Raw genomic sequence first — 26058 nt, 5'->3', positions numbered from 1 at the left:
TTAAAAACTTTATACTATCAAATCATGCACTGTTAAGAGTTGCTTGTTTCATTGAATAGGTAGAAGCTGCAAAGTAATGCAAAGTTTATGTGCCTTCTGCTTTCACTCCTGTGATGAAATAGTCCTTTATGTGTATGAGATGCATTAATGTGTAATGGAAGAATAGCCTTCAATTAATCTTTAAGAATATAATAAAGAGAGGAAATAATTTGAAAATTTAATCGAAATTTTATAGAGAATTGTGTAGAACTTAAGGCATCTACATGTGTAAACAGAATGTTTTTATGATCCAGTTTGTAAGGTAGTACTTCATTACTTTGAGTTTTTCAATGTCAGAAAATAAATGGGTCCTAAATATTTTCTTTCTTTAGAAGAGTAATACTCATCTTTCTAAAGATTTAACCAATGCATTATATTTACAGAATATATGAAAAGGTAGAATATTGAAATTACTTGATTTTGTCCTTTTTTGTTAATGGAAATTTTATCTCAAATAGATATGGTGACTGCCATCCTGTTTATTTTATTGGATCATTAGAGGCTGCTTTTCAAGAAGCCTTCTATGGGAAAGCTAGAGATGTAAGTGTATATTAAAACTACTTTATTTAAAATAGTGGGGGAATGGAAATCACCTTAAGGGTTTCATCTTGATTTTTGAAAAGCTGAGCTACATTTAGGAGTTATTTTGCTTTTATTGTTTGAGAAGAGTTGCACTCATTCAGTTGACTGACTGAGATACTTACCTTGGTGGTTGCTGAAATTGCAGTGAATAACTGATGCTTTCTAATCATTCAGGCTGTATTTTTACTGGAGTTCTTTGGCTGTCAAATCTACTCATTTTCTTTTCCCCTCCTCCCTTTTCTGCCTGAAATAATGGTGTCCTAGTAGCAGATAACCCTGCCTGTGAGTCTTATGCTTGACAAGTTCACTGTTGCATGTTGGTGACTCCTTTGAAGAATGGCTAATGAAATTGTAAATTTAAATTGGAAGCTCTCTCAAATACAGTGTGCCTTTTCCCCCCCTTTGTACAGCCTTTATCTGCCAAGTAAGTTCCAGTACTAAGGTTTGGTTGTTTAGTTTTTCTGTACATCCAACCAGGCATCTCAAGTTTCTGTTATTCCATGCACAGTTTTAAAATCAGTATTTTAATAAAATTAGAATGGGGACAGTTTATTTAAGTTTTGGTGACTTGATTCACTAAGGAGAAACCCAAAACCCTGCATAATTAAGCACAGATAAAGCTGAAACACAAACAAGAAAATCATGCTGTTTAAATTTACTTTTTTTTTTCCTGATAGATGTTTAATTTTAAAAGGAAGAATGTAGTCATTCATATTGGAAGGAGCCTTTGTATTTTGTTAGGGGATGCTCTGATGAGTGTGAGAGTTATAAATCCACACTATATAACTGAAGTTGGCACATACTTAACACTCTAAGTTTAGTGAATATTTTTATGTCTTTGCACAGAGAAAAAAATCCTGTGAATTGAACAAGGAAAGGGTGTGAGTTGGAAAGTTCATTTAGTGTCGTGTCATCAGAAATGGTTGAGTGTATCAGTGTAATAGTGGACAAAAGCTCATAAAGAACTTTCATAAACAGTTTTCTGCCTATAAATCTGATATTAGTGCAGTGCAGTTACTTAGTTTTTTGTTGCTCAAAATACTTCTTGTGCTACTTACATACTACTTTTGAAATTTGTGTTACCTTACATTTTTAATAGTTCATTACTTATTCAGACCAGGTCATCATCACAATAAAACCATTGTGTGTACACATATATATGTATATATGTGTATATTTAGGAGAGTATTAATTTTTGTTTGTCTTGTTTGAATTGTTGGGGTTTTTTCTGAATATTGCCTTATTTTGAAAGCTCTCTCTCCCACCTTTGGAATGGCATCATTTTTTTTGTAACGTTCTGATTTTAATACAAAGATATGAGAATGTGGAAATACCATTTATTTTCACTGCTTTTCCCTGTTACAAAGTAATTTTTTCAGTACTGGCTCCTGGAATTCAGAATTGAAGAAAGGGACACATTATTCCATATTTTTATAGTTTATTTTCCTAAAATAATTTAAAAAATATCTATCAGTATAAAAAAAAAAGCTTTGGAGAAATTGCAACCTGTGTGTCTTGTCTTCTAATTTATACTATGGAGGGCACTTAATTTTACCAGGGCAACAGATGAGCTGCAGGCACCAGCATTCTTCACTTGAAGTGAGAAATTGAGTTCCAAGAGTAAATAAAAACAAGATTGAAGGTTTAAATCCTCTACTAGGCTTTTTGAACTTATATACTCATTAAATGTTTATTGGAGTGGTGGGATTACGAAGGATTTGGGCTGCTTCATCAACTGGTATATACTTAATCACTAAGTAAAACACTACATTTGATAGAGTGTTTCTCACGATGCCACACTCAATCCATCTTAATGAAAACCGCTTCAAACTGATTTAATTTGAGAGCACTTGGCAGCTTGAGTGCTCAGAGATCTTGGCCTTTTCTTGACAAATTCTCAACTCTGTCCAGAGCAGAAGGTGCACTCTGCAGTTCATGTCTAGTGAGACAGCCATCAGCTGTGTTTTAAATCTGTACTGGGGATACTTTTTACCTTAAAAAAAAAAAAAAAAAAAAAAAAAAAAAAAAAAAAAAAAAGAGCCCAATGTGTATAAACATGAAGCTTTTTTTCCAGGAATATTTTAATTTGGGTTATTTAAAGAAAATTAACTTATGTCAGAACACATGTTTTGAATGCAGAATATGAGTTCAAGTTCTTTTTACGAAAATAGATGTCTCCTGTTAAATCTCATTGTCTTTTCATGCATTGGAGAGGATGCTAATTCATAGTTATTTAACAAAATGTTGCTTGAAAAAGGAAATTCCTTGTAAAAAAAGTTGAGGTGTTTATCTGCTGTGTTTGAGTTGTTAGCCAGTGAAGATTAACATTCATGATGGTATCTTTTAACCTTTGGCGCAGCTGCTGCCTCAACAATGGCAGTTTTGGGTAGGAGAAGTGGAATGAGGTCAAATGTGGCTCTGCTTTAAAACCTGTATAACTCTTTACCACAAAAATACAATACCCAAGATATAGAGCCTTGCTTTTAACAGCCAGTGTCCTTGGCCATGAAATTCCCAGCTGCCTCCAGCAGCCTGATAGTTAAGAGTGTTGTGTATTCATTTCTTATTGTATATATGACAAGGAAATATTTTCAGTATTTCCTTTGATGGGGTCAGGAAGAGAAAGAGAGACAGAGGTTTATTAAATCAACCATTAAGCTGGTTTTTGTGAAAGTCTTCCTCTGTCTATTGGAAAGAAGAATTTCCCTGTCTCTAAGTTTCTGAATGGATTTACTCTTGCTACAGGGCTACATTGCCATAGGAATTGCTACACCTGATGCCATGGAAGAAATCCTGTAATAGACATTTTTTAACAAGGTGTTTGGGGAAGATGTCTTTGTGCCTGAAAGCAGTTTGTGGGTGTCTTGTGTTCTGAGACATCAGAGGGTTTATCCTAACTTATGGTGGTATTGTTATAAATACTGGCTTTTAATTGCTATATTGAAGCTTACGAAGTTATATATGTGAGTAATACTGAAGTATTTTCTTTTATTAGACTTTGTTTGTCTTTCCATTTTTATAGGTGGTTGCTACTCTTTTATTGAGAGAAAGAATAAAGACATTGCCTTTGCCTTTTCAGGAGCTCTTATCTTTATATACCTCTGTCAGCTCACCTCCTGCTCCTCTCTCAACCTTTCTGTCCACTGACTTTTAATAAATATGTGAAACATCTCTCTTAGCACAGATTGGTATTGTCACCTCAATATATATTCCTGCATTCTGAAAATGAACCGTGTTTTTCTTCTCCTTGAATTCTGTCTTTTAGGTTCAATTTAGAGGCAGCACCATCCCTCTCACATATGGGTTCTTTATTTCCTGAATACCTAGAGCAAAGTATGCTCCTTCCATGATTGGGTGTGTTCAAATAAAAGCTATTTTTCCCTCTTCCATGGTGGTAGCAGAATATTCCTTCATACAGGGCTTTCTGTAGCATCATTTTTATCTATGTAACTCAGAAAAATGTCCATTATTATTTCAGCTAAATAAGTTTATACTGAAATTATTACAGATTGCAGCTGGAGGAATTACCACTTTACAGATTCTGATTAAACATAAATAACTGCCCACTAATGTACATGGTCTGGTTGAAACTGGAGGACAGGTATAGAAGTATAATTCTAGCTTTTCAGGAAGAGTGAAGAGTGAAGCAGCTGCACTATGGCAAATATCAGTACATAAACTCCAGTTAAGTCCCATGTTAGTCACCATTTTCTTTCCAGTCTTGCCTGATGTGTGTTAGCAGTTCTGTCCTTTAATTTGTAAATTATTTCTGAATTTGTGGATAACTATAGTTTAGAAATTTCTACTCCAACACCAGTGAAGTAGCTTCACTGTTTGCCTACACACCCTTCATTTTCCATATCTAAAGAGTAGCTTCATTTTCATATATGGAGGGTTGCTCCCAGGTATGGGTCTCTCCTCAGCATCTTCTGTATTTGTTACTAAATAATGGAAGTTTTTGAACTTGTCTGCCTCCCTCTACATTTTCTTTTCTTTCAAAGCTTGTGATTATAGATTTTACCTGAGTTTGGTGTTAATTACTGGATACTATTTGAATTATGTAAGATATCACTACAGATGCAATTGATTGAAATGGAGATACAACAGTATAATAGGATCAAATCGTTGGAAGATGAAAGTAGACTAAATCAGGCTTTAACACACCTTTACCTGGGAGAGTGGGTAGCTGTTTGAACACCTTACCATGGCTCCTGTGGATTCTTCATCACTGATGGATTTTTGAGACTAGATGTTGTACTGAAAGGTAAAATTACAGGAAGATTAAACTAGGAGCTAGTTTTTGTCTTATGCCACATTTAATACAAAGTATGGGATCAGAAGTTTACAGGGATCACATCACTCCTACTTTAGGAACCTGTGGGATACAGTTTTTTTCAGATGTCTTTTACAAGGCTAGGTAAATAAGGCTAGCTGTGTCCAAAGGTTGATCCCATGAGCTCCAAGATCACCTTGGACAGGTGGATCAGATTGTGCACTTCAGAGATTTAAAGAAGTGCAAAGGCATCCCTTTGTTTATTGCAATTAATTCTCACTGCATGAAACCTGGAGGAAAAAATTAAGATTGTGATTTGTTAGCCTACCAGTTTGACAGAACATTCATGCCTCTAGCAGCTGTTACATCATGAACTTTTCTGTCTCAGTCATTACTTGAACTTGTAAACCTGAGATTCAGAAATAACCATTCAGGTTTGTGATTTTGCTGACCCCTATGATTGCATTCCTATTCCCATTCAAGTTCATATTCTTTCGAGTTTTCTGAGTTGTTCACAGTATTAGGATCTGGCTGAGAAGCTTAGAAATCCCATTACCCACTGATGCAAATTTAGTCACCTCAAGATCTAAAAAACTGAGGTTTTTTTGCCTCAGTGACAACTTTTTCTTCAACTTTGCATCAGAGACAACTTTTCTTCTAATTCTGTATAAAGTGTGCTAACTTCTCTGAAATGCCTGGTCTTCAGCATGCACGTACTCAGAAAAATGCATCCCTTGGTGGCTTAAGTTCCTCAAGTCCTAAGGCCTTTGGACTTGAGTTATTCAGTGCTTGAAACCTTTCTGGTACCCCATACCTTTGTAGGGACTAGTAAAAGTTTTTCCCTGTTGTATTTTTTTTCCTTGTTTAAAATTGCATGCTAAATATATAACCTCTGAGTCATATTTTTGAAAAACCCAACACAGAACAGTCTAGTGCTCTGTTAGTGAGCTTATTTTGTGTAATTTGAGACTGTTCAACAGTTTTGTAAGGCTATTTTAATAGTTCAAAATTGACTTCAAAATACCCATTATTAGTTACAATAGAATCCTAGAATTTACTCTGAATTTTCAAAGGCTTGAAATAAAAACAACCAAAACTTGCTTATATATATGTGCTACCATGAGTTAGTAAAATAAATAAACATGAAACAAACCCACACAACAACAGCAACAACAACAAACTTCAAGCTGTGAGCCTTTTGCAATCATCTGTTTTTCCAAGGAAAAAATGCCCCTGGCTTTCACAAATATTTTTCAAAATAATGTTTTAGCCCTTCAGTTCCTCCTGCTACCTCTTTGCATTTATGATAGCAGTATGCCTGTGCCTACCCTTGACATTTTGGATGAAGTGTCAGATACAAGTACAGTCTTTTATATGTGATGGAGTTTAGTCTTCGCATGGTGAGATTTGTTGATGCAACAAAAATTACATTCCCTTGGGAAGTAACTCAGTGTAAACCTCCATTGTGTTTGTGCCAGTTCTGTTTACTGAAATTTGTCCCTAAATCTTTAAGCCTAAAACTGTACATATTTTGAAACATTCTGTTGTACGGAATCTCATATTTAACAGTTTCATGGGGTTGTTTCTTTGGAAGTAAAAGTGTTTCTCAAGAGCCTTTTTTTCTGTCCGCTCCCAGTGAAAAGAGGAGAGCAAAGCCATCCGCTTACCACAAAGCAGTGCCACCACAAAGGAAAGATTAAGGGTTTAGAGAGAGGTCAATGTGGGTTTTTCTCTAACTAAACACTTTCCTAAAGTTTCCTTGTGGAAAAAATAATGAAGTCATCTCAGAGTTTTTAAAGAATTTTTATTTCTTTTTCACCGTCTGCATTCGCTTGTCTTCTCAGCATGGATGTTTAATCTTTCTAGGCTTTGTGAATTGGTCCAAATGAATAAGTGGTGAGCTGTCTCTCTAGGAGCTAGAGGCTTATTCTAAGGCCCTAATCACTGAGTAAACACATCTTTGCCCTCCCTCTCTTACAACTGCTATATAATAGTTGAGATTCTAGCACAGTAACCTGGATATTGCAGGGATCGACGCTTTGAAATGCAGAACGGCTGATCCTCAAAAACAGACAGTGCCTGATCTTCCCCTGCCTCTTTCTTCTTTTTAAATTAAATATCACCACAGAAATGCTGTTTTATTGCATGATATTGTGCATCAGTGCCCTGGATTTTCAAGTTTAGTTTCAGTCAACATTGTTGGCTGCACTTATATGGATCTCTGCATGTTGGGCTTATTAATGGCCCTTCCTGGCACATGTATACGTGGTTCTGAAGAACATTTAAATTAAATTAGACAAACAGTAATGCAAATTACTAATCCCTTTCTCAAAGTCGAATGTTCAAATGTTCTTTTATAAACAGTCATTAAATTTTATCCAAAGCCAGTATATGAGGCAAGAGCCCTGCAGGGGTTTTCTGCAAAGACAGCTGATCTGGAAATTGCATCCCATGTCTTGCTATATCAATACACATCAATATCTAGGGTTCAGTGTTACTTCTGATGAAGAGATTTGAAATTACTTTAAACAAAAGTCTGAAAATAGCACCGTATCATCTTGACAGCATAGCAAATATGTTCAAGTACTATTTTAAAATAAAGTAATTTATATGGGTACTGGGGAATGGAAAGCTGTAATTTTCTGAATTATATTTATAATTCATTGAATGCTAATTGCAGAATCACAGTCCTTAGCTAGCTCATGGTCTCCCTGTATATTTGCAGCCTGCTTTCTATATTTACATGCACACAGACTTGTTTTCCAAAAGGTGGTCTGAGATTTTCATGGGGACGCAGCTGCTGGCAGTGAAGCTCAAGTTTTACTTGATAGAGTTCCAGAAGAACAGCATAGAATATTTTGTTTCAAGAGACCATAGACACCATCTCAACATATAGTGCCTCTTTTTTTGGCTACAGAGGTGGTGATAGCAATGCACTACCATTTTTCAGGTTATTTATAACTGCTTTTTGTGGTAGATGCTAGAGGCATGTTCCTTGTTCACAGAAATGTTATTTTTGTTGGGCAACAAGCCAAAAAAGTTCACTCATTTCTTAGGTCTGTTAATAAGGTTTTTGTTTTTCATTTGTTGTTCTTTTCATGTTCTAAACACATAATATATTGTATTTTAGTACTCAGAATATTAAGAAGCATTAAGAATATTTAAAAATTTGCAGAAGTGGACCATTTAACTTGAAATCTGCTGATTATTTCTTGTGTTGAGATAGTTGTCACCCTTGATAAACCCCATTGTGAGTACTAAAACACAAATCTGCAGCAGCAACTTTAAATTGTGAATTGCTTGAGGAACTTTTCACTCATCTCTTGTCACATTTTTTCCAGAGAAAGCTTCTTGCTATCTACCTCCACCATGATGAAAGCGTACTAACCAACGTCTTCTGCTCACAAATGCTTTGTGCTGAATCCATTGTCTCCTACCTGAGTCAGAACTTCATAACCTGGGCATGGGACATGACAAAAGAAGCAAACAGAGCAAGGTGAGACTCTTTGGACTCTGAGTGGAGCAGCTTTTCTCAGGGAAGGCCCTTATCTCTGACTATCAAATCTTCTGGTGCCTAATATCTATTTGAGCTAAAACTTCATGCTCATTCTCAGCTGGTCAGTGGAGCTGTGCTGGCTGACATGCGTTGAGAATTGGACTGGCCTTGTGTTCATCACAAAGTGACTTCTTATTCCTGTGCACGATAAAGTAATGGAAGAAATTATTTCCCTTTTTTTTTCAGTTTATTTGAAAACATGATTCTATATTCAAACATGTGCCTTCACAGTTATGCACTGCAATGCCATAATATTACATGGCATGAATTGTGTGTATGTTGGTGTAACTGCATAAGAGTTGTCTGGGGTATAACTGTTGTTGTTAATGAAAATCTTATTTAAAAATAACATTTGTGTGATCAATTAGTATTAAGAACAGATGATGCAAAATGTTAAATGCTTGCAATTCATATGAACTTTTTTGAACTACAGTTTTCTTATAGAACATTCCTTTGTGAATGTTCAGATATTTTGCTTTTGATATAATAAAAGCTATCTTATGTCTTAGAGAGACCATAATTTTGCTGATGAGTAAAGAAATTAAAACTGTAGATTCCACCTCCTTCTACAACTTTTGTAGATTACCTACAGATTTTCTTAGTGTTTCACTAAGGCCTCTCTGTTCTTTAGTTATCAGTTGGTCATGGTCTACTGAAAGTAATGCTATTATTATTATTATAACATTTAAAAATCAGACTTGTTTGGTTCTCTGACTTGGACCTTATTTCATAACCTTTATTTACCCAGATGACTGATCATGTCTTGCCAGGATAACATCCTATGTCTATTACTATAATCAGAGTTATTCTAATTTTTGACTGAAAGATGCAACAGTCATTTGGCCTGGAATAAGGTTGCCACTTCTTTACACAATTCCAGTGATTACTGAACAAGGAAAATTACACATTTAGGTTTCTTTCTCTTGTGGATTATTAGAATAGAGCATTTATGCATTTCTAGTCTTCACTATGTGAATTATAGTTAATATTTCTTTACTGAGGTGACCTTGGAGAATGGAATAGTCTCTTTTTCTAATGTGCTTTTTAAATTACACTTTGTGTTTCTTAGGAATTCCTCACTTGACCTTCTGCATTTTGTCATTGGAGGGATCAGCAGCAATGTTTCTAGTTAGAGTTATTCTAGAGAAGTGTAAAAAGTTATGGAATAAAAGCAGTTGCAAAAACAGATTAAAAGTTTCTGAAAAAAAAGTGAGAGGAAAAAGAAACATCTAGGTTCTTTCATAGGACCAAATACATAGACTGGAAAGTTGCTTAAGTCTTTTGGTATTGCCATTCATGGGCAGTAAGGAGCCTCCTCCTTTTCTTTTATCCCACAAGTTGGTGTAGAAGGAAACACTATTTCTAAACCATCTGTAGTGGCTAAGTTCAGTTGACTGCCTGCTGTTCTATTGTCTGCTCTTCTATTTAATTCTCTAGTTTCTTTTATTTTACAATGACAAAAAATTGCAGTGTAGTTTCTTTTGAAAAACTGTGTTTGAGGGGTTTTTTATGACTAACGATCAACAGCCATGTAATTGCTTTGTTGTGTTTTACTAAAGAAATCTATTAAGTAGCACAACTTTGATACACTAGTAATAAGAGTTTGCAGGTTACACAGACACCTGTGGTGACCAAAGCGACAGAAGCTGCTTGTTAGAAAGAGCCTGTACAGCTGTGTCCTATTAACTCCTTATGACACTTCTTAAAACACCAAATAAAGGGCTTGTTTAAGGCTTTATAGCTGCTCTCAATGAACTTAGTCCCTGATTGTGCTGGACGATAGGGTTTTTAAGCCTTCATTTTTTTGCTTTCTGTTAACAACAACAAAGAAACTGTCATATTAACAGTGAGGTCAAAAAATAGTAAGGGGTAAACAAGGCATGCTGGCTCGAATTAGAATAATTTCTCAGTTGTGTTTAGTGTCACATCCTGCTCCTTAGACTGTGATTTCTTCAGAGGGGGTACGATGCTTCCTTCTCCCTTTGGAAAGTGCCAGTGCACTGTGGGCATTCCCATAAATAAATACTCAGTCCCTCTGTTCCATCACTACCCTTCACTGGCAGTGCTCTTGGAGCTCATTCTGTTCTGTATCCCAGTGAACACAGTTAAATGTAGCCTTTTATTTGAATGCTGAGAAGACAACAGCAACAACAAGAGGAACTGGGTTTTGCCTGCTGGTGTAGCCCAAGAACAACTCATTTATACTCCTCCAATTGCATTGTAAAAATGCTGGAAAAGCCAGGGTGGGACAGCAGAGGAATCAGCCCACTTGATTTACAGCAGTCAACAGAGACACCTCAATGTCAGTAGTAAAGACATGGTTTCAGTACTGTGGAATGGCATGAGTAAATTCAAACAGCTATAAAGACTTTCCTTGTATAAGCCAAAAAAATCTTCATAATGTTTTGATCCATGAATGTCATTCTATTCCAAAATTAGTCCTAATAGTTGTTTCCAATTTTCTCATTAATGAAATGAGGGTCCATCCTGAGCACTGTAGCACAAAACCAGCTCCAAATTCATGTAATTTTCCCCAATTTTCATTGTGTTTGTCAGCTGACACTGATGCAGGAATGTGCTTTAAAACCTGCATTACTGTACAGTAGCACGTTTCTTCTGGAATCTCTCAATCTTCAATATCCATTCCAACAGATTGAAGAGAGTCTGTAGGTAGGAGTAAAATGCTGTGAGAGCACTGGGTACCTGCCAGCAGCAGTGCAAGAGCATAGGCATTACAACTTTGGGAGTCAGATACTAAAATATTTCTTTCTGCAGCCATGCACTTGGTAAAAATGAAGGAGAAGTCTAGTTAATAAAGTTGAGGGGAAGTTTTGTTTTGGCTTCCATGGGTTTTAATTGCCTCTGACATCAGGTTTGCAGTGAAGGGAGCAATTACTTTGAGTAAGTTCTGTGATTATGAATTTATTCATTAGTCAAAATTACAAGAAAGGGAAAATAAAATAAGTAGCCTTCATTTAGGAAAATAATGTGGTGTTTTTATAATACAGTTAGGGAATAGACATGAAGTCTTTATCTCCTATAGTTTAGAGTTCAGTTTTGGGAGCACTTCTTTGAAATATTCTTATGATCTGTTCCTGTCAAAGGAGGAAAAAGGCTACAAAGCTACACATGTATCTCTAACTTTAGCTCTTGTTATATTCCAATCAATTTGAGGTGAATCATGAGCTTAAAAATCATTGTTTCCTTTCAATTGCTTGCAGTGAAGATTGCTACCATGGCCCTTCAGACAGCAGAAATTTTGGGGGAGGTGTCAGGGCAGTGGCAGTGGGGTTTGACTGCAGTGGTGCTGGCAGTTCAGGCCCTGCCATTGATGGCCCAATGCAGCACACACCTGCATTGAGCCTCACTTGGGCTGGGCAGTTCCTCCAGTTTCCAGAGGGATTTGGGGATGGATAAGCAGGAGAGCCAGACATGAGCAGCTCTAGTTCTGGCAGTTTTTACTTCAAAGAGTTGATTCAATACCATTGTTCTAATACAATTATGCGCATGAGAGTTGTGTATGTTTGTGCAAACACATGCCTAACTGGTTTTCTTAATTCATTAATGGGCATTAATATATTTGTAAGGAATAGTCCTGGCCAGTCCAGGAAAGATGTATATATACACACACATGCATTTACAGACACTGATAATGCATAATATCAAGAGCTTTCCAGCACACATGGTGTTTGTTAAGCAAAGCCAAAACCATAAGACAGTGACTCAAAAATCTGTAGCAGCTTTTTAGTTTTTGATATCATTGCCCTTGGGCACCGTATTTCAAGGCGTTGCCAATTTTGCTCTGATGACAGGCATTGGTTAGTTTTATGTTCAAATGATAGCTTTTCACTTTGCTTAAGCTTAGGAAAGAGTTAATTCACTAAAGTGCTTCTCAGCAGCAGGTTGTCTTCACCTGCAATTTCCGTCATCAAGTGATTAGCCATATTCACAGTTGCTGACCCTTAATTCTAACCTACTGAATGATGCATGCCTGGATGAAGACCAGTTGACCATATTACTCCAGCTCCCCAATCCCATTTGATCCTTCAGCAAATATATTGCAGGTGTGGGGCCTGTGAGAGCGGGAGGAGGTAAGTTAATTTCTCACTGCCTCTTCAGGAGTGACCACAGATTCTGTATATGTTGCTTGCAAAACTGTTGGACGTGTTCTTTAGGCACTAAATCCTTAACAGGTTTCACAGAGCAGTGCGAAAACCTTTTCTATTGTATTCTGCATTTTTTTTATTTAATTTACTTTTATAGCAATACAGTGCCAGTCAATAAAAACAGGTCAGAAGTCTAATTAATGTTTTAAAAATAAAGGTTCTCAAACACCAGGCGAGTTTGTCATTTTTTGTATGGTTTGTTTTGAGGAGGAAGAGGAAAGAAGGTGAGGAGGGAACCCTTCTGTTCCATGATTACATCCCACCCGCTCATTTTCTCCTTTTCTCCTTTGCTTTTGATTTTAGTGGCGGTCTTAACAGAATGTCAAGATCAATTTGCAGCATGGTTTAACTCAAGGTTTGCATTCTGCCAGCAGCAATTGTCCTACTGAACAATGCCGTGTGTTCTTGTAACTTCAGAAGCTTTTAGGAGGCTCATGGCAAGGGCAGCATCTAATGACTTTATTAGGGTAGGGTTTCAAAATGGACTCGGTAATTGTTCGCATCTCTTTGTCATTTAGTCATAATTACTGCATAGTATTGTTCAGGGTTGCACTTGTGAATAGTTTCCTAATAGCACTGAAACGAAGGGAAAAAAGGAAAAGGATAAAAGGTGATTGTCTCTTTAGATGGAGAACAAAACAGCCTGTATATAGATGATGGTTAAACTGTTTATTATACACCCACCAGAAAAGGTAAACTATCCCTGCTTAAATATTTATGTGCTTCAAGGTAATTTCATGTTAGTAATCTAAAAATGTCCAAATTTGGAAAACTAAAAATCAGCAGAGAATGCATTTTGGTCTGGTCGTGATTAGGAAGATATGGATGTCTATAATAGCCAACTATAAATAGAAAGCAGCCTTTCTGATGTTATCAAGATTTTCAGTGCATCAGTTTATATGCTTTTAGCAATGTTTTAAGGTCATCTGAGAAAAATAGTTATTAAATGCAAGGAATTAATTAACCTGATAGATTTGTAAGAATAGGTTTGAAGTCCCCACTCTAAAACAAAATCTCAAAGAATGTTCTATCCCACTGTACTCAAACTACAACCTAGTTGATTAAGCTTGTTGAACAGAAAAGATGAAAAAGAAAATTTTTTTGTGTCCTGTGCAAAAGAGGTGAAGGCAGAAGAACAGGCGGTCAAGACAGATTTGTTGGACTGTTTTGAGGAAGGATCTGGTTGTGTTCTCTTATTGCTTGTTTCTTCTGCTGTATTTGTGCAATCTTTCCTCCAGTTTGGAGACTCTCATTGACCTTACAGAATTGTATTTTACTTGTCAGGACAATTCTTTGACCTGTGAAGATTAATCTGAATTCTCTGACTTCAGATGTGCTTGTAGCTTCTCCCACTTTACCAACATCTGTAAAGTAGCTAAACACAGTCTGTTCTTATCTAGACTATTATTAAATCTGTATATTAAATTTACCTGTGGCAAGCCTTGATCATTCCTTAGGAAATCACACAGTACATAATAGGTGATGATGGAAGTGCACCTTGTGTGTTCCATTCTTTGTGCAGTGTTCTAGCAAGGGCTCGAGGTATATTTTATTTATACTTTCACCAGTGACTTTTCCTGGTGTCCAAGGATGGACTAAAGGGTTTCTAGAGGCCTGTGGTTGAGACTGAATGGGGTTGTGAAGTGTTTATTTAATCTGGTTGACCCATTCAGGGTGGGAGTCAGATCTTCCATGTTCTAGGAAGAGACAGATAACCCACTCATGTAGGCTTTACTTTTGTATAAAGTAGTTAAAACCATGCTTTTTAACATCTGAATCTGGTGTTTAGCATGTGAATCCTGAGGATGATGCCCACATAATTTGATTTAGGCTGCTGTATCCATCTTTAAAATGTGCCTTGTGTCTGCTGCTCCTTGTGTTTGAGGTACGACCCTACCAGTGTGGGTAAGGGCAGTAACTCTGTATTATGGAGAGCAAGATTATTTTAATATGCCAATTCAGGACCTCAGCTTTTACTCTTTTAAAAATGTAAATACCTAATACAAAAATGTTATTTTTACATTAACATTTTAATGAGTCTTATGTTGACTTTGCACATTATATAATTATGATTAAAAATAATCAGAAACCTTGCATATTTAATATTCATAATTGTTTTCTTCATGCTCAACAAAGAAGTTACTTTTTTTCCAAACCCATTTCTGAAATGTTAATGGCTGTTTAAGCTTGGCTTTGGGAATTATCTAGTCATAAATCACACTTTTTTGACCCAAAGTCATCCATTTTGTGTTCTGAAAGGGAATAGATCTTTTAGAAGAGATTGTCAGATTTTCTGCTGCTGCTGCTTTTTGAGGAGGATTTAGGCTAAGAACATACAGGAAAAAAACATCTCCAGAGCAGCCTTTCTGTTCTGTTAAAAGGTCCTTTCCAAGAAGTGTGGTGGGCACCATTTGCCAAAGGGCCTTATTGTAGGAGGAAACTTTTCCAAAGTTTTCCCTTAGGTGCATAAAAATAAAAAAGTAACTTCAGGAATTTATATGAGTAAGACTGTAACAAATAACCAGATCTTTGTTGTTTCTACTGGTACAGAAAGTAAAGAAAATCTAAAATACTATGAATACTATAAAGATCTAAAATACTATGAATTTTTTAGTATTTATTTTAATGCATTTTTCCATATATTTGAGAGCTGAGTTCTCTCTTTATGGGAGAGAATGTGACCTTATGTGCACTAGACATTTGCTAATACAATTGTTAAATTAAGGTGCTGGGGAGAGGGTAAGAAACGCAAAAGCCAATGAGAGCTTGCAATTTATTTTTTTTTAACATACAAAAAACCATTCAAAATATAGCACCAAGTGTCCCTCTGCACATTCCTGGAGCACAGTACAGTGTGCAAGATGCAACCTGCTCTGACTTGGTTTTCTTCTGCAGAGCTACTTGGCTAACATAAACCAGCTAGAGTTAACATTTTAGGTTTAGTTGTTCTTTCTACCACTGTGTTGACTGCTTGAGATTTATTCATGGTGCCTTGAGAAGGTAGATTCATTTGGGGATATGTGGAGAGCTATTCATCCTACCAGGTTGTACATCAGTTCGATTCCTGCAGGAAACTGGGGATCAGAAGGAGGACAGGCACTGAGTAGTCAGCTGCACATTTTCACGGAAACAAATTATTGCTAAACCCCAGCATCTACAGAGTGCTACACAGCATATTTGAGATCAGGAGCTATGATAGACCACAGGCTTGAGGCTTAAGTTGTAATAAGTATTTCCTTTGGGTTTGAGACTCAATAATATATAAAGCTTTTCTCTGTAGATTCTTAAACCTATTATTTTGTCATGATTGCATTCTAGGACCTTATTTTACAGTAATATTAAATAAGTTACTACATTAATAAAAATTATTTTAAAATTAATATAAAAAGCTGTGCCAGGAGTGTACTTTAATATAAGGCCTCACATATTAGCTGGTAGGAAATGATAACATTCTTCTTTGGAAAACTCATGAGCTACAAAGATGATAACTCCTCACACAGGTTGTCTCAACCCCCTGTCTGTGGGGGGATAATTACTGTGCAGGCATCAGCAGCTCCCCCAGTCAACATCTTCATGGCACCAAAATAATTCTTCCTTAGTGCCACTTTTAACTAAAAAGTGAACTGTGTCTAAGCAAAGTTCACTTTTTAGTTAGATTGAGCATAGCACCTGTTCAATCTATTAAAAAACTTCAATAGTGTCTACATTTTTTAGCTTGTTTCTGTATTTGTCAAGCCATGGTCAGTGTCCATCCATGTCTATCCTGTAGCTGTAACTGCTGGTTTCATTGCTACTGAGTCTTGAAAGAAATGGTGCTGCCTGCCAGAACTGGTACTTTTGTTGATGAACTTTTTTCTTGTAACTTTTGAGATTATTTTTTTGAATGGATTTTTACTTCATAAAATGGCTTTTTTTTTTTTTTTTTTTTGCCTTTCTCTTGCTCCCTCCTTGAATATTTTTGTAATTTCAAAATAAAAGGACTAGTAGGATGCTGCTTGCCCTTCCTTTCTGGCAGCCTCCTCTATTTCCTCTGTTGGTGGGAGATCACAGTAATCCAATGCTGTGGAAAACCCTTTTCCCTGGAGGGACATCTGTCTCTTTGATGGACTCCACAGGCACTTTTTTTGGCAGCTCTGGAGATGCCACTGAGAGATCTGGCACATTTCTGTTTAGATGAAAGTAAGAAAATCCCTTATAAGTGATGTACAGAGTAAGATACTGGTTATTGCACGAGGTTGTTTTGGTCCTGCTCACTTCTAACAGTAAATATTAGCACAGAGGGGATGTTTTTTCCTTTTTTTCTGGCTATGAAACTGAAAGTAAAAAGGTCTGAAAATACAAAATCAGTAAAGGCAGAAAAGGGAAAAAAATTATTCTTTATTCGGAATTCTCAGCATGCAAAGCCGATACCTATAAAAGCATAATTTGGGACTGAGTTATTTGTTGACTAAATACAAAATAGACTTAAAAAAAAATAATAAACCAGCACCTTTGACTAGTACAATTAGGTCTGTAAGTGTCTCTTTAGTTTCGTTCCTTCTAGCATTGTTCTCTACAGCACTTCTTCACTTCCAGTTAAATATTTTGGTTTTCCATGGAACTTCTGTGCTCTGTTGAAGACTGTTAGACAGTTTTAATACACAAGTTTAGGAATTCAGTTAAATTGTCCGCTGTCTTTAGTGCTTCCAGGAGTGAAACCTTGAACTCACATAAGTCATTTTGCTGTGGAGGATCACCATTGACTTCTGTGAGGCCAACATTTCACTTACCTGTTCCCACCTTGAAAGGAAAACATCAAAAGCCATTATTTATCTGAAGAGTTGATATGTCCAGACTTTACAGATGCTGTTTTATCCTTACCAGATGTTACACGTCTGTGTCGCTGTTTCTGATATAGCAGAGTTTGTTCAGCTTTTTGATGTCTTCTTTGTGTCTGATTGTTCTGAGTTGAAAAATACAGAGAATCAGGGAGTAACACTTATGGCTTTGAAATACTTGCTTGCCACCCCCACCCAGTGCCTTCCATCCAACTACAGCCACAGACAAATTCTCTCTGAGGAGAGATTTTTTTTAGTACTTCAGGTGCCTCAAATAAGCCCAATGCTGTACTTCTCAGACTTACCAATTTTTAGCCATTTTATTGGATACAATTTGTATATTGATTAAAAAAATCACAAATTTGAATCTTTTCAATATCTTTGAGAAGAAATTACTTGGAGCACTTGACATTTTAATGCAGTTTGTCTTTTCAAATAGGTTTGGCTTCTAAGGCATGTGACAATAGGACTTTGCTCTTCAGTTAGAGCATACATTTCAGAGTAGTTGTTACCTAAAATATTATCATAAGGCATAAGAAAACACATGATTTAAGTTGCCTTTCATGAACATAATTAAGAATTAATAAGCCTGTACCAGTGGCTAGTCCTCAGAATTTCCACTGTTTTGCCTTTTGTGACCCGTGTTATTAAAAGTCCATTATTTTTACAGACTTTATTAAATTGGATCTTATTAAAGCATTCTATATTTGCATTTGGTCTTTCATAATTCATTATTATTATGACATTTACTTTTTACCATCAGATCTGAAAACATATCATAAGCTACCCTTTTCTCTTGAAAGAAATGCTAATTTCAAACAGTCCTTTAATGGAAGAGAAAAGCTTTATCAGTTTTTTCATTTATTCAAGATCGTGTTAAGAATACTAATGTTAGACTTCTGTATGCTAATATCTAAGAGCTTTTTTTGGTCAAAAGCTTAGAATTATTGTTTTTTAGACCACACTGCTAAGTATGTCACTGGCAGGGCACTAGTACAAAAGAAAATACAATTCTGAAGTACCATGTTTTAATTCTGTGACTGATGAAACCAATTGCTTGATCTTTCATTATTAAATTATGCTTTTGTATGAAATTTACTATTTTTATACTTCACCATGTTTATTAGATTGTTGCTCTACTTAGTTTCTCTTTAGAAGTTTTAAACAATTGATTCAGCATTATTATTTTGGGGAGTAGTTTTGAATTATAGTCTTCACATAGTGTAACAGGAAATGGAATTCTACATGAAATAAATCACTGTCTCAAGCAGTTGTTAATTGTTTTAATTTAGATAACCTGGACCCTATCGTGTTTGTAAATATTATAATAACTTAGTGATAAAAAGAGATAAAGAGCTCTAGAACTGAATGTAGGTAATATCAGTTAAACTGCTGAATTTAGCATAATTTTTTTTTAAACTTAACTTCAATAAATCCTTTACAGTGTTAACTATTTATTTCTTCCCCCACAAGGTTTCTGACGATGTGCACTAGACATTTTGGGAGTGTTGTAGCCCAAACCATTCGAACTCAGAAGACAGACCAGTTTCCACTTTTCCTTATTATTATGGGAAAACGATCATCTAATGAAGTGTTGAATGTAATACAAGGTACAGTTCTTTTTATTACAGGTATTCCTTATGTGAGTATTGAAACTGCTATAAGAGGTCTTTGCTGTTTCTCTTTTAAGATGTCCAGAATATTAATTTATTACACAAAATACACTTTAAGTTGCCAAGAGTATAATTATCTACTACTCATAAATGTATTAATTAGCATGGTGTTAGAAATTGGAGTTGCCATGACTGTAGTAGGATCATAGTTTATGTTTTGTTTTTTTTTTTTTTAAATGGAAGCTTAATTTCCTAAATAAGGAGCTACACTTAGTTTTCCAAATGCATATCTTGATACATTCCTGATTTCCAAAAGATCTTGGCTGCACTTTTTGCATAGTGCCAGAATGCATTTGGTTCTTTGTGTGTAGTTCCTTGTTAATACCTGGGCTCCTGTTGCTAATATTTGGACGTGAGTTGCTTTTTCAGACCTCCCTGCAGCATCAAGACCCCCACATCGGGTCAGGATTGAAGTTCCTAATATAATCTCACATAAATGAAGCTTTCTGGTTTACATGAGCAGTTCTTTCTGGTGTAACCATTCCTCTGATTTCACTGACAACATGGCTTAGATGTGGAGTGTTGCCCTCTGACTGCTGTTCTCAGTAACTCCTCAAATTAGAGCACATCAAAGAATGGCTGCCTCTCATTTCTTCTGCTTTCTCCACAAGTTTGCCTTCATGACACTGTGTCCTCATTTTTTTATTGCTTTTGTCTGGCAATTTTTATTGTAATCTCATTTTCCTGAGGAAGTTCAGCCTCGGGAAATTATGCCTTTTGCAGACAAGCATTAGTGTTTCTTTGTGCATCTGGGATTAATAATTTTCTTGAGGAATCTGCAGTGTTCCTTCCTGTGGACAAAATGGTTGAGTTTTGCATGGATTTTGTCTCCTCGGTGCAAGGTACAGCACAACACTAATTCATGGTATGAATGCCTGTAACTTATAAAACCTCTTTCATAGATTTCTTAGGTTATTTCATAGGAATAGCCTTATAAATAGGTCAGTTTTCTGACTCTGCAGTACAGTTCAGAACCTTTACCATCCCACTGAAATCAGTGGTGCTACTGACTTAAATTACTTAATGGCTTTAGCAACAATTCAAAGTCATAATACAATACAGCTTTATATTAAAAATATTCCAGGTTATTTGTGTGTGTTAAGTTTTAATGATTTATCAGGTTTTCTGCAATCTTTTGCACTAAACTAAAACAATCACCTATTGTAGCCTTACTTAAATTCATCCTTTAACAAAAATCACACAATTTCTGCTTGTTATTTTCCCAGGAATGGGGACACTGGTATCTTTTAACAATAGTGCCTCAATGAATGGTAGTCTCTGAAATCCTGCATGTTATAGCATGTGGGATAACATTTTCTGCTAAGGTAGCAAATGTTAGAAATGGGAACAATGAGGGCCTTTCAGGGCTGGGTGAGAAGGCATGTTGACAGAAGAGATACAACTATATAGAAACCTAAGACCCCAGTGGCGTTTATTGAAATGCAGACTGTCTTAGTTTGCTTTTGATTTTTATTTTTTTCCTAGGGTTGGAAACTATGGGGACAGTCTTGTTTTCTTTAGTGGTACTTGTTCTGCTGGGGTCCAACAGCTGTTTAGGCTGGCAGATGTTAAGACTTCATAGTTTTTGACCATTTCTCATGGTTTAAGACCTTTCAACTATGACAAGTGGCTTTAATGGGTAGTCTAGTCTTCAGTTTAGAAAGAGGCACCAAGGAATGCATCTTAGGAGGAAATTAAAGTAGTCTTTCAGTCTTAATGGAGAAAACATGGGGAGGTATCTGTTTCCCTATGCATGTGTTCTATTTCATGATACAAACATGGATGACAGAATTTTTCACTTCAGTAGCTTTGCAAGTTTTTTGAGAAGTAGATAGACTGAAGAAAATATAGTATTTGAAATGTTATTACTAGTTATATCCAAATAAAATGTGGATATATTTTGTCATATCCATTCAGTCATTGTATCGTGGGTTTTCCATTGCTTTAAACCAATCCACTTGGATGATGCTGCAAACATCCTACCTTGTGTTGCCTGACTAAGCAGTTGCTTTGGTCTCCCTGGGAATTCTAAAACTGTAAAATCAATTTCACATAAGGGAATCCCAGATCTACTGCTTTCCTTTAACATCGGTGACTAAAAGACAAAATAGAGTTAATTTATGCAAGCATAAAAGCAATTGTTCCGATTTGCACCACCTGGAATTTTAACCTGTGATCAACCTTTGTAAAAATAATTTTGAGTTTTCAGTAAAAAGGTGAATTGAAAGCATTCTACTCAGATTCTGCATTTTCTACTCTTGTGGATTTTTTTTTTTTTTTTAGTCTGGCTATTTCTTATGGATTAATTCTAAAATGACTTCGTTTTTGTTTAATAACTTTAATGAAATGAAGTTCAGCTATCTTCCTTTGTTGCTAGGTAACACAACGGTGGATGAGCTAATGATGAGGCTGATGGCTGCGATGGAGATCTTCAGTGCCCAGCAGCAGGAAGACATAAAGGATGAGGTGAGCACTGAAAGTTGCTGCAGATACCTCCTGGCTTCCACGAATCACTGGGGATGTAAATTAACCAGATGTTTCTTTAGCCAGTGGAGCTGGGGATGATTTGTTTTAGTGTCTCTTCCATTGTCAGAAATTAAAAAGGTAAAGTCTCCTCTGTGTATTTGGGTCTCTCAGAACTCCTCCTTTTTGTTCTTGTCATTTTCAGTTTCTTTCCTTTTTCTGAAGATAGTCACATAGTACATTATACTGATATTATAGAGCTTAATATGCTCATGCAAGGAAAATTATCAGATTTTTTGCTACTGACCAGCTACAAGTCATAGGTAGAAAACAAAAATAGATTAATATATCTTAAATGTGTCTGTTTAAAAGGGGGCCGAAACCAACTTTAACCAGTACAACAGTACTGAGCCACCACTCACAATGATGCAGAATGCATAAATGATGACTTCTCAAAACCAGTGTTTCAATTACACAGAAGCAGACAACGTGAGTTACACAGCTGAAAGATCTTTATTTGTTACTCTATAAATTAAGAGTGACATTTTTAAGTAGTGAAGTTCTTAGGAATTTATAATAATAGGTGTGTTGCCATTCAAGATTATTCTTATCCTGTTGTATAGACATTGATTGAGAATAATTCACTAAACACATTCTTCACATTTAAATCTTGTATCTCATTAGTACAAGATTTACTGACTGTAAATATGAAGGCACATTATCTGCACAATATCTGTCATTCACTTCTTCTTCTTTATTTATGCTACCTGTAATTCATTGGTAAAGAAATTGACTTCAATTTTGTTAATACTGAACACAAATTTAAATATGAGGGTTACAACAAAAATCCAAGGCACAATATAACTGATTTTTAATTGCATTTTAACAGCAGTGTCTTGAGTTTGGAAGTTTTTATAATGCTTTAGTAAGAAGATGAAATTTACATCACAGATGAGGTCCAAGAGGGGTTCAGAATTAAAAACTATAAAAGCTGATAAAAAGGAAGAAAACAGAGGGAAACAGATGCATATGAAGTCAGAGAGATAAGAGCAAACAAGGGATAGGAGAAGAAACTAGAAGTGATAGGATTGGAACAGAGTGAGGAGCAGGACACCAGGCTGGACCCAGAACCAGGAACTGGCTCCTGTCCTGGGCTGTTCTTTGTCCTTCCCTGGACAGCCATGAGCAGTGACAGTGACAGTCCAGTCCCCACATGGGATTATTGTCTCCTGGCTTCTTTCCCCAAGTGCTCTACCTATCTAGGGAGAATGGAAAATTGATTTTTATACGTTTCTCCAAAATCTACCTTTGTCCAAGTCTTCTGTACTCTTTTGTTTTTCTGTCACCAATGACATTTCTTCCCCAACAGGAGCTTTTTCTAACACACTTTGACATTCAGAAAAGTGATGGAAATTTTCATAAACTTTGGGGGCAGCTTTCCAGACACTATGGGTTCTATACACAAATAGGATATTTACTTACACCATGGCTCCACTCGTTACAAGCACAATGAAAAGGTGATTCAGACACTTTGCCTTTGAAGCAGGAAGTTTTCAAAACAAAAAATAACCTTGCTTTATGAAATTACTATTCCAGAGAGGGAGTATTTGACATGCAGGCTGTACTCAATACAGGGCTTCAGCCTGAAAACAAAATATTGCCTTTTTGTGGTTCAGCTACGTAACATGTAGCTTTCTTGTAAGCCTCGTACTTGACAACTTCAAGTGTTCAAACATCAACACCTTTTCTTTTTTAAGATCTTACTGCAGATGGTGCAATTTTTTCCCAAATATTACAATAGCAAACAGGATACAGAGTCCGGTTTCTGTTACTGTTTCCTTAGTAGCAACAATAAGTCATCGTAAAACCACAAGAAGATAAGCAGAGAATTCTTTTGTGCTTGAAAAAGAGTCATCAGTGTAGCATTGCTGTAAACAGAAGTGTGTGTGAGAGAGAACCAGAACTGGAAACATTTGTAAATGACAGCATGAAGTCAGTAATGAGTGAGTTGATGCAGCTGAAATTCTCATGCACATGAAAGCTTCCAGCGCAGCCATTGCATAATCCTGTTTGGCACAGTGTGTTTTGCAGTGCCCTCTGATGGTTATTTGGGTACAGGAGGACTGGTACCACTCCAGCTGCTGCTCCAGGTGTTCAGCTGATGTTGGCTGTAGCTACAGGCAGCTCCCTGTCCCTGGGCATCTGCTGGGGGTATAGGTGGGATGCTCAACTTAACCTCACCTGAGTGAGCCACCTCATTAGCTGCTGATAATAATAGTATGCTTAGCTAAATCCTGTGCTTTTGTATCCATGTATTGCAATTTAGCCTCATAAGATTTTAATGGGGAAAATCTCTTGCAAATTTTTTCTAGTGTCAAGTGCTAAAATACCATCACTTAACTAGCAGTTGGATTTCATTCTTAGATTTGTGTGTTGTACTCTTACATAATCTCCAAAGAAATACCTTAAAAACATTGGAATGCACATGTGTACTCATAGTAACCCAACATGCCTGTCCTGGTGTGTAACTTCTGAACCTGTTTTCTCTCCCAAGTTTCTTTTGAGGGAGATCAACCTGCTGTCTTATTCTTTTCCCTGCCTCTCCAAGGTTCTGGGTCAGTCATGAGCTGTTGCTGTGTTGCCAGATGACATTTTGGAAACCTCCTGCCTCTTTTGGACCATGCTGTTGATGTGCCATTGTACATACACAGTCTAGGTGTCTGTTTTATAATTTCACTCATAAAATTGCTGTAAGAACAAGCCACAAACTGCAAAATTGGATTGGCAGCACACTTGATGTACTCACATGGCTCTTCTGATAAGAAGCCAGTGGATAATTCAGTTGTGGGCTCAGTGACCATCACCAGTGAAGCCTCCTGCCCAGGATACAGCCCCGCCTTTCCCAGTGCAGTCAGGTCTGGGGACTGCAGTCCAACCTCACACTGTGTATGCAGAGTTATTCTGCAGCTGCACTAATGGTTTCCTGCATCTGATGGACACATTTTCTTTTCCTAACCATGGATTAGAACTCCACTACAGGAGTTGACAGCCCAGCTACTGCTCAGGCAGTGAGGTTTTGCAGAGGGAATAAATGTCATCAAGGAGTTCCTCCTGTAAGCAAGAGAGGGTCTCTCAGAGCAGGGATAACCAGCCTCTGCCACTGTTAATCAAGGTGTGCACTGAGATTTTTCGGGCAATGACTTTGAAAAGAGCATGTAGTATCAGTTCCTCTTGAGTATCAGTTCCTCTTAAGTGTCAGTGCCTGGTGCTGGACTTAGGAAAACAATAGTTGTAAAATATTCTACGCCCTGGAATGTCCATTTTTAAACACCCTATGAGTTTGCTTGCTTTAACTGGGTAGTTAAATAATCATCTCAGTGTGGCGTGATGGGCCCAGATACATCCGAGTTAGTTCCTTTGTGAGATTAATGTGAAGAGATCTGTGATTAAATCCTGGCATTACAGCACAACACACCTGTTCTGGGCTGATCCTCAACATTTTTTCTTCATTGCCTGAGGAGGAGGCTTCTCAAAGGATTACAGTAACACTTTTTGACAAGCTTATACAGGGCGGAGTTTCCATGTAATGACAGGGCTCATTTGATGATGCCTCAGTAATGCATTTTTTATTTTTGCTGTCAACATTTATTACTGTAGAAGAAATGACTGTTACACAGCTGGTCCAACTTGTCCACATTTAAGTAACAGTAGGTCTCTGGTCATGTTTATTTTTGTCGTTATGCAACACTGGTACCCCTGCTCCTGGATTAGACATCAAGGTGGAATTGTAATACCCACAGTTGCTTCAGAGATCTTATTTTTACAAATACCAGTTGAAACCTTTCATTCACTTTAAACCGTGTCTGCCAGCACACTGGTCTGTAGTGTAAAAGAGACACACTTAAGAATTTTTAAACTGGAAAAACTGCTGTAAACAGACTCTGCCTGAAGAGAAGCTGTAGAAGACTGTAGGTCTGCAGAGTCACCATCTTTCCTCTTTGTTCTTGGGTGACATCTCTTTCCTAGATACTTCTAGAGCTTGAGGAAGACATAGGTCCTTCCTCACCAATATCTGGATGGGGATTTAAAAAACAGGTGAAGGAAAACCAAAACTCCAAACGGCAGCATAAATTCTTTTTCCTCTTTTCCCTGCCACAGCGTTTTGGGGGCTTTAGTGGCCAAGTGATATTTTCATAGCTGTGCTATGAGAAGCCTGGTATCACCATGTCTTTTCCTCCTTTTCTGCCTCACTGCTGTCGAGTGTAGGGGAAGTGCTTCCATCAGCTCTGCAAGAGACCTCTGAAATTTCTGCTGGGGCCTGAAACTCTGATGTAAATCAGTAGAAATCAGACATCTGAGTACCTTGGATAATCTCTGTTCCATCTAACACTGTCATGTGTATCATGGTGTATAGCATTTGCACAACAAGAGATTATGAGAATTCACGGAATTCATTAAATTCCAAAGTGCAAAAGCATTATGGTTATGA

The 26058-nt window shown here is 36.7% G+C and overlaps 1 protein-coding gene across 1 annotated transcript in view; it reads left to right on the top strand.

Annotated features, from left to right (window-relative positions):
* Window positions 1-26058, top strand: part of FAF1 (Fas associated factor 1) — a 152582-nt gene that overhangs the window by 103124 nt on the left and 23400 nt on the right. The window contains exons 12-15 of the mRNA XM_053985070.1: window positions 498-579; window positions 8236-8390; window positions 18907-19043; window positions 21484-21572. Of these exons, the coding sequence (XP_053841045.1) occupies window positions 498-579; window positions 8236-8390; window positions 18907-19043; window positions 21484-21572 (463 nt within the window). The remainder of the gene's footprint in view (window positions 1-497; window positions 580-8235; window positions 8391-18906; window positions 19044-21483; window positions 21573-26058) is intronic.

The sequence above is a fragment of the Vidua macroura genome, chromosome 9 (genome assembly GCF_024509145.1).
Source record: "Vidua macroura isolate BioBank_ID:100142 chromosome 9, ASM2450914v1, whole genome shotgun sequence".
NCBI classification, from domain to species: domain Eukaryota; kingdom Metazoa; phylum Chordata; class Aves; order Passeriformes; family Viduidae; genus Vidua; species Vidua macroura.
Note: the sequence above shows the minus strand (reverse complement) of the source record. Positions and strands in the feature narration are given on the sequence as shown.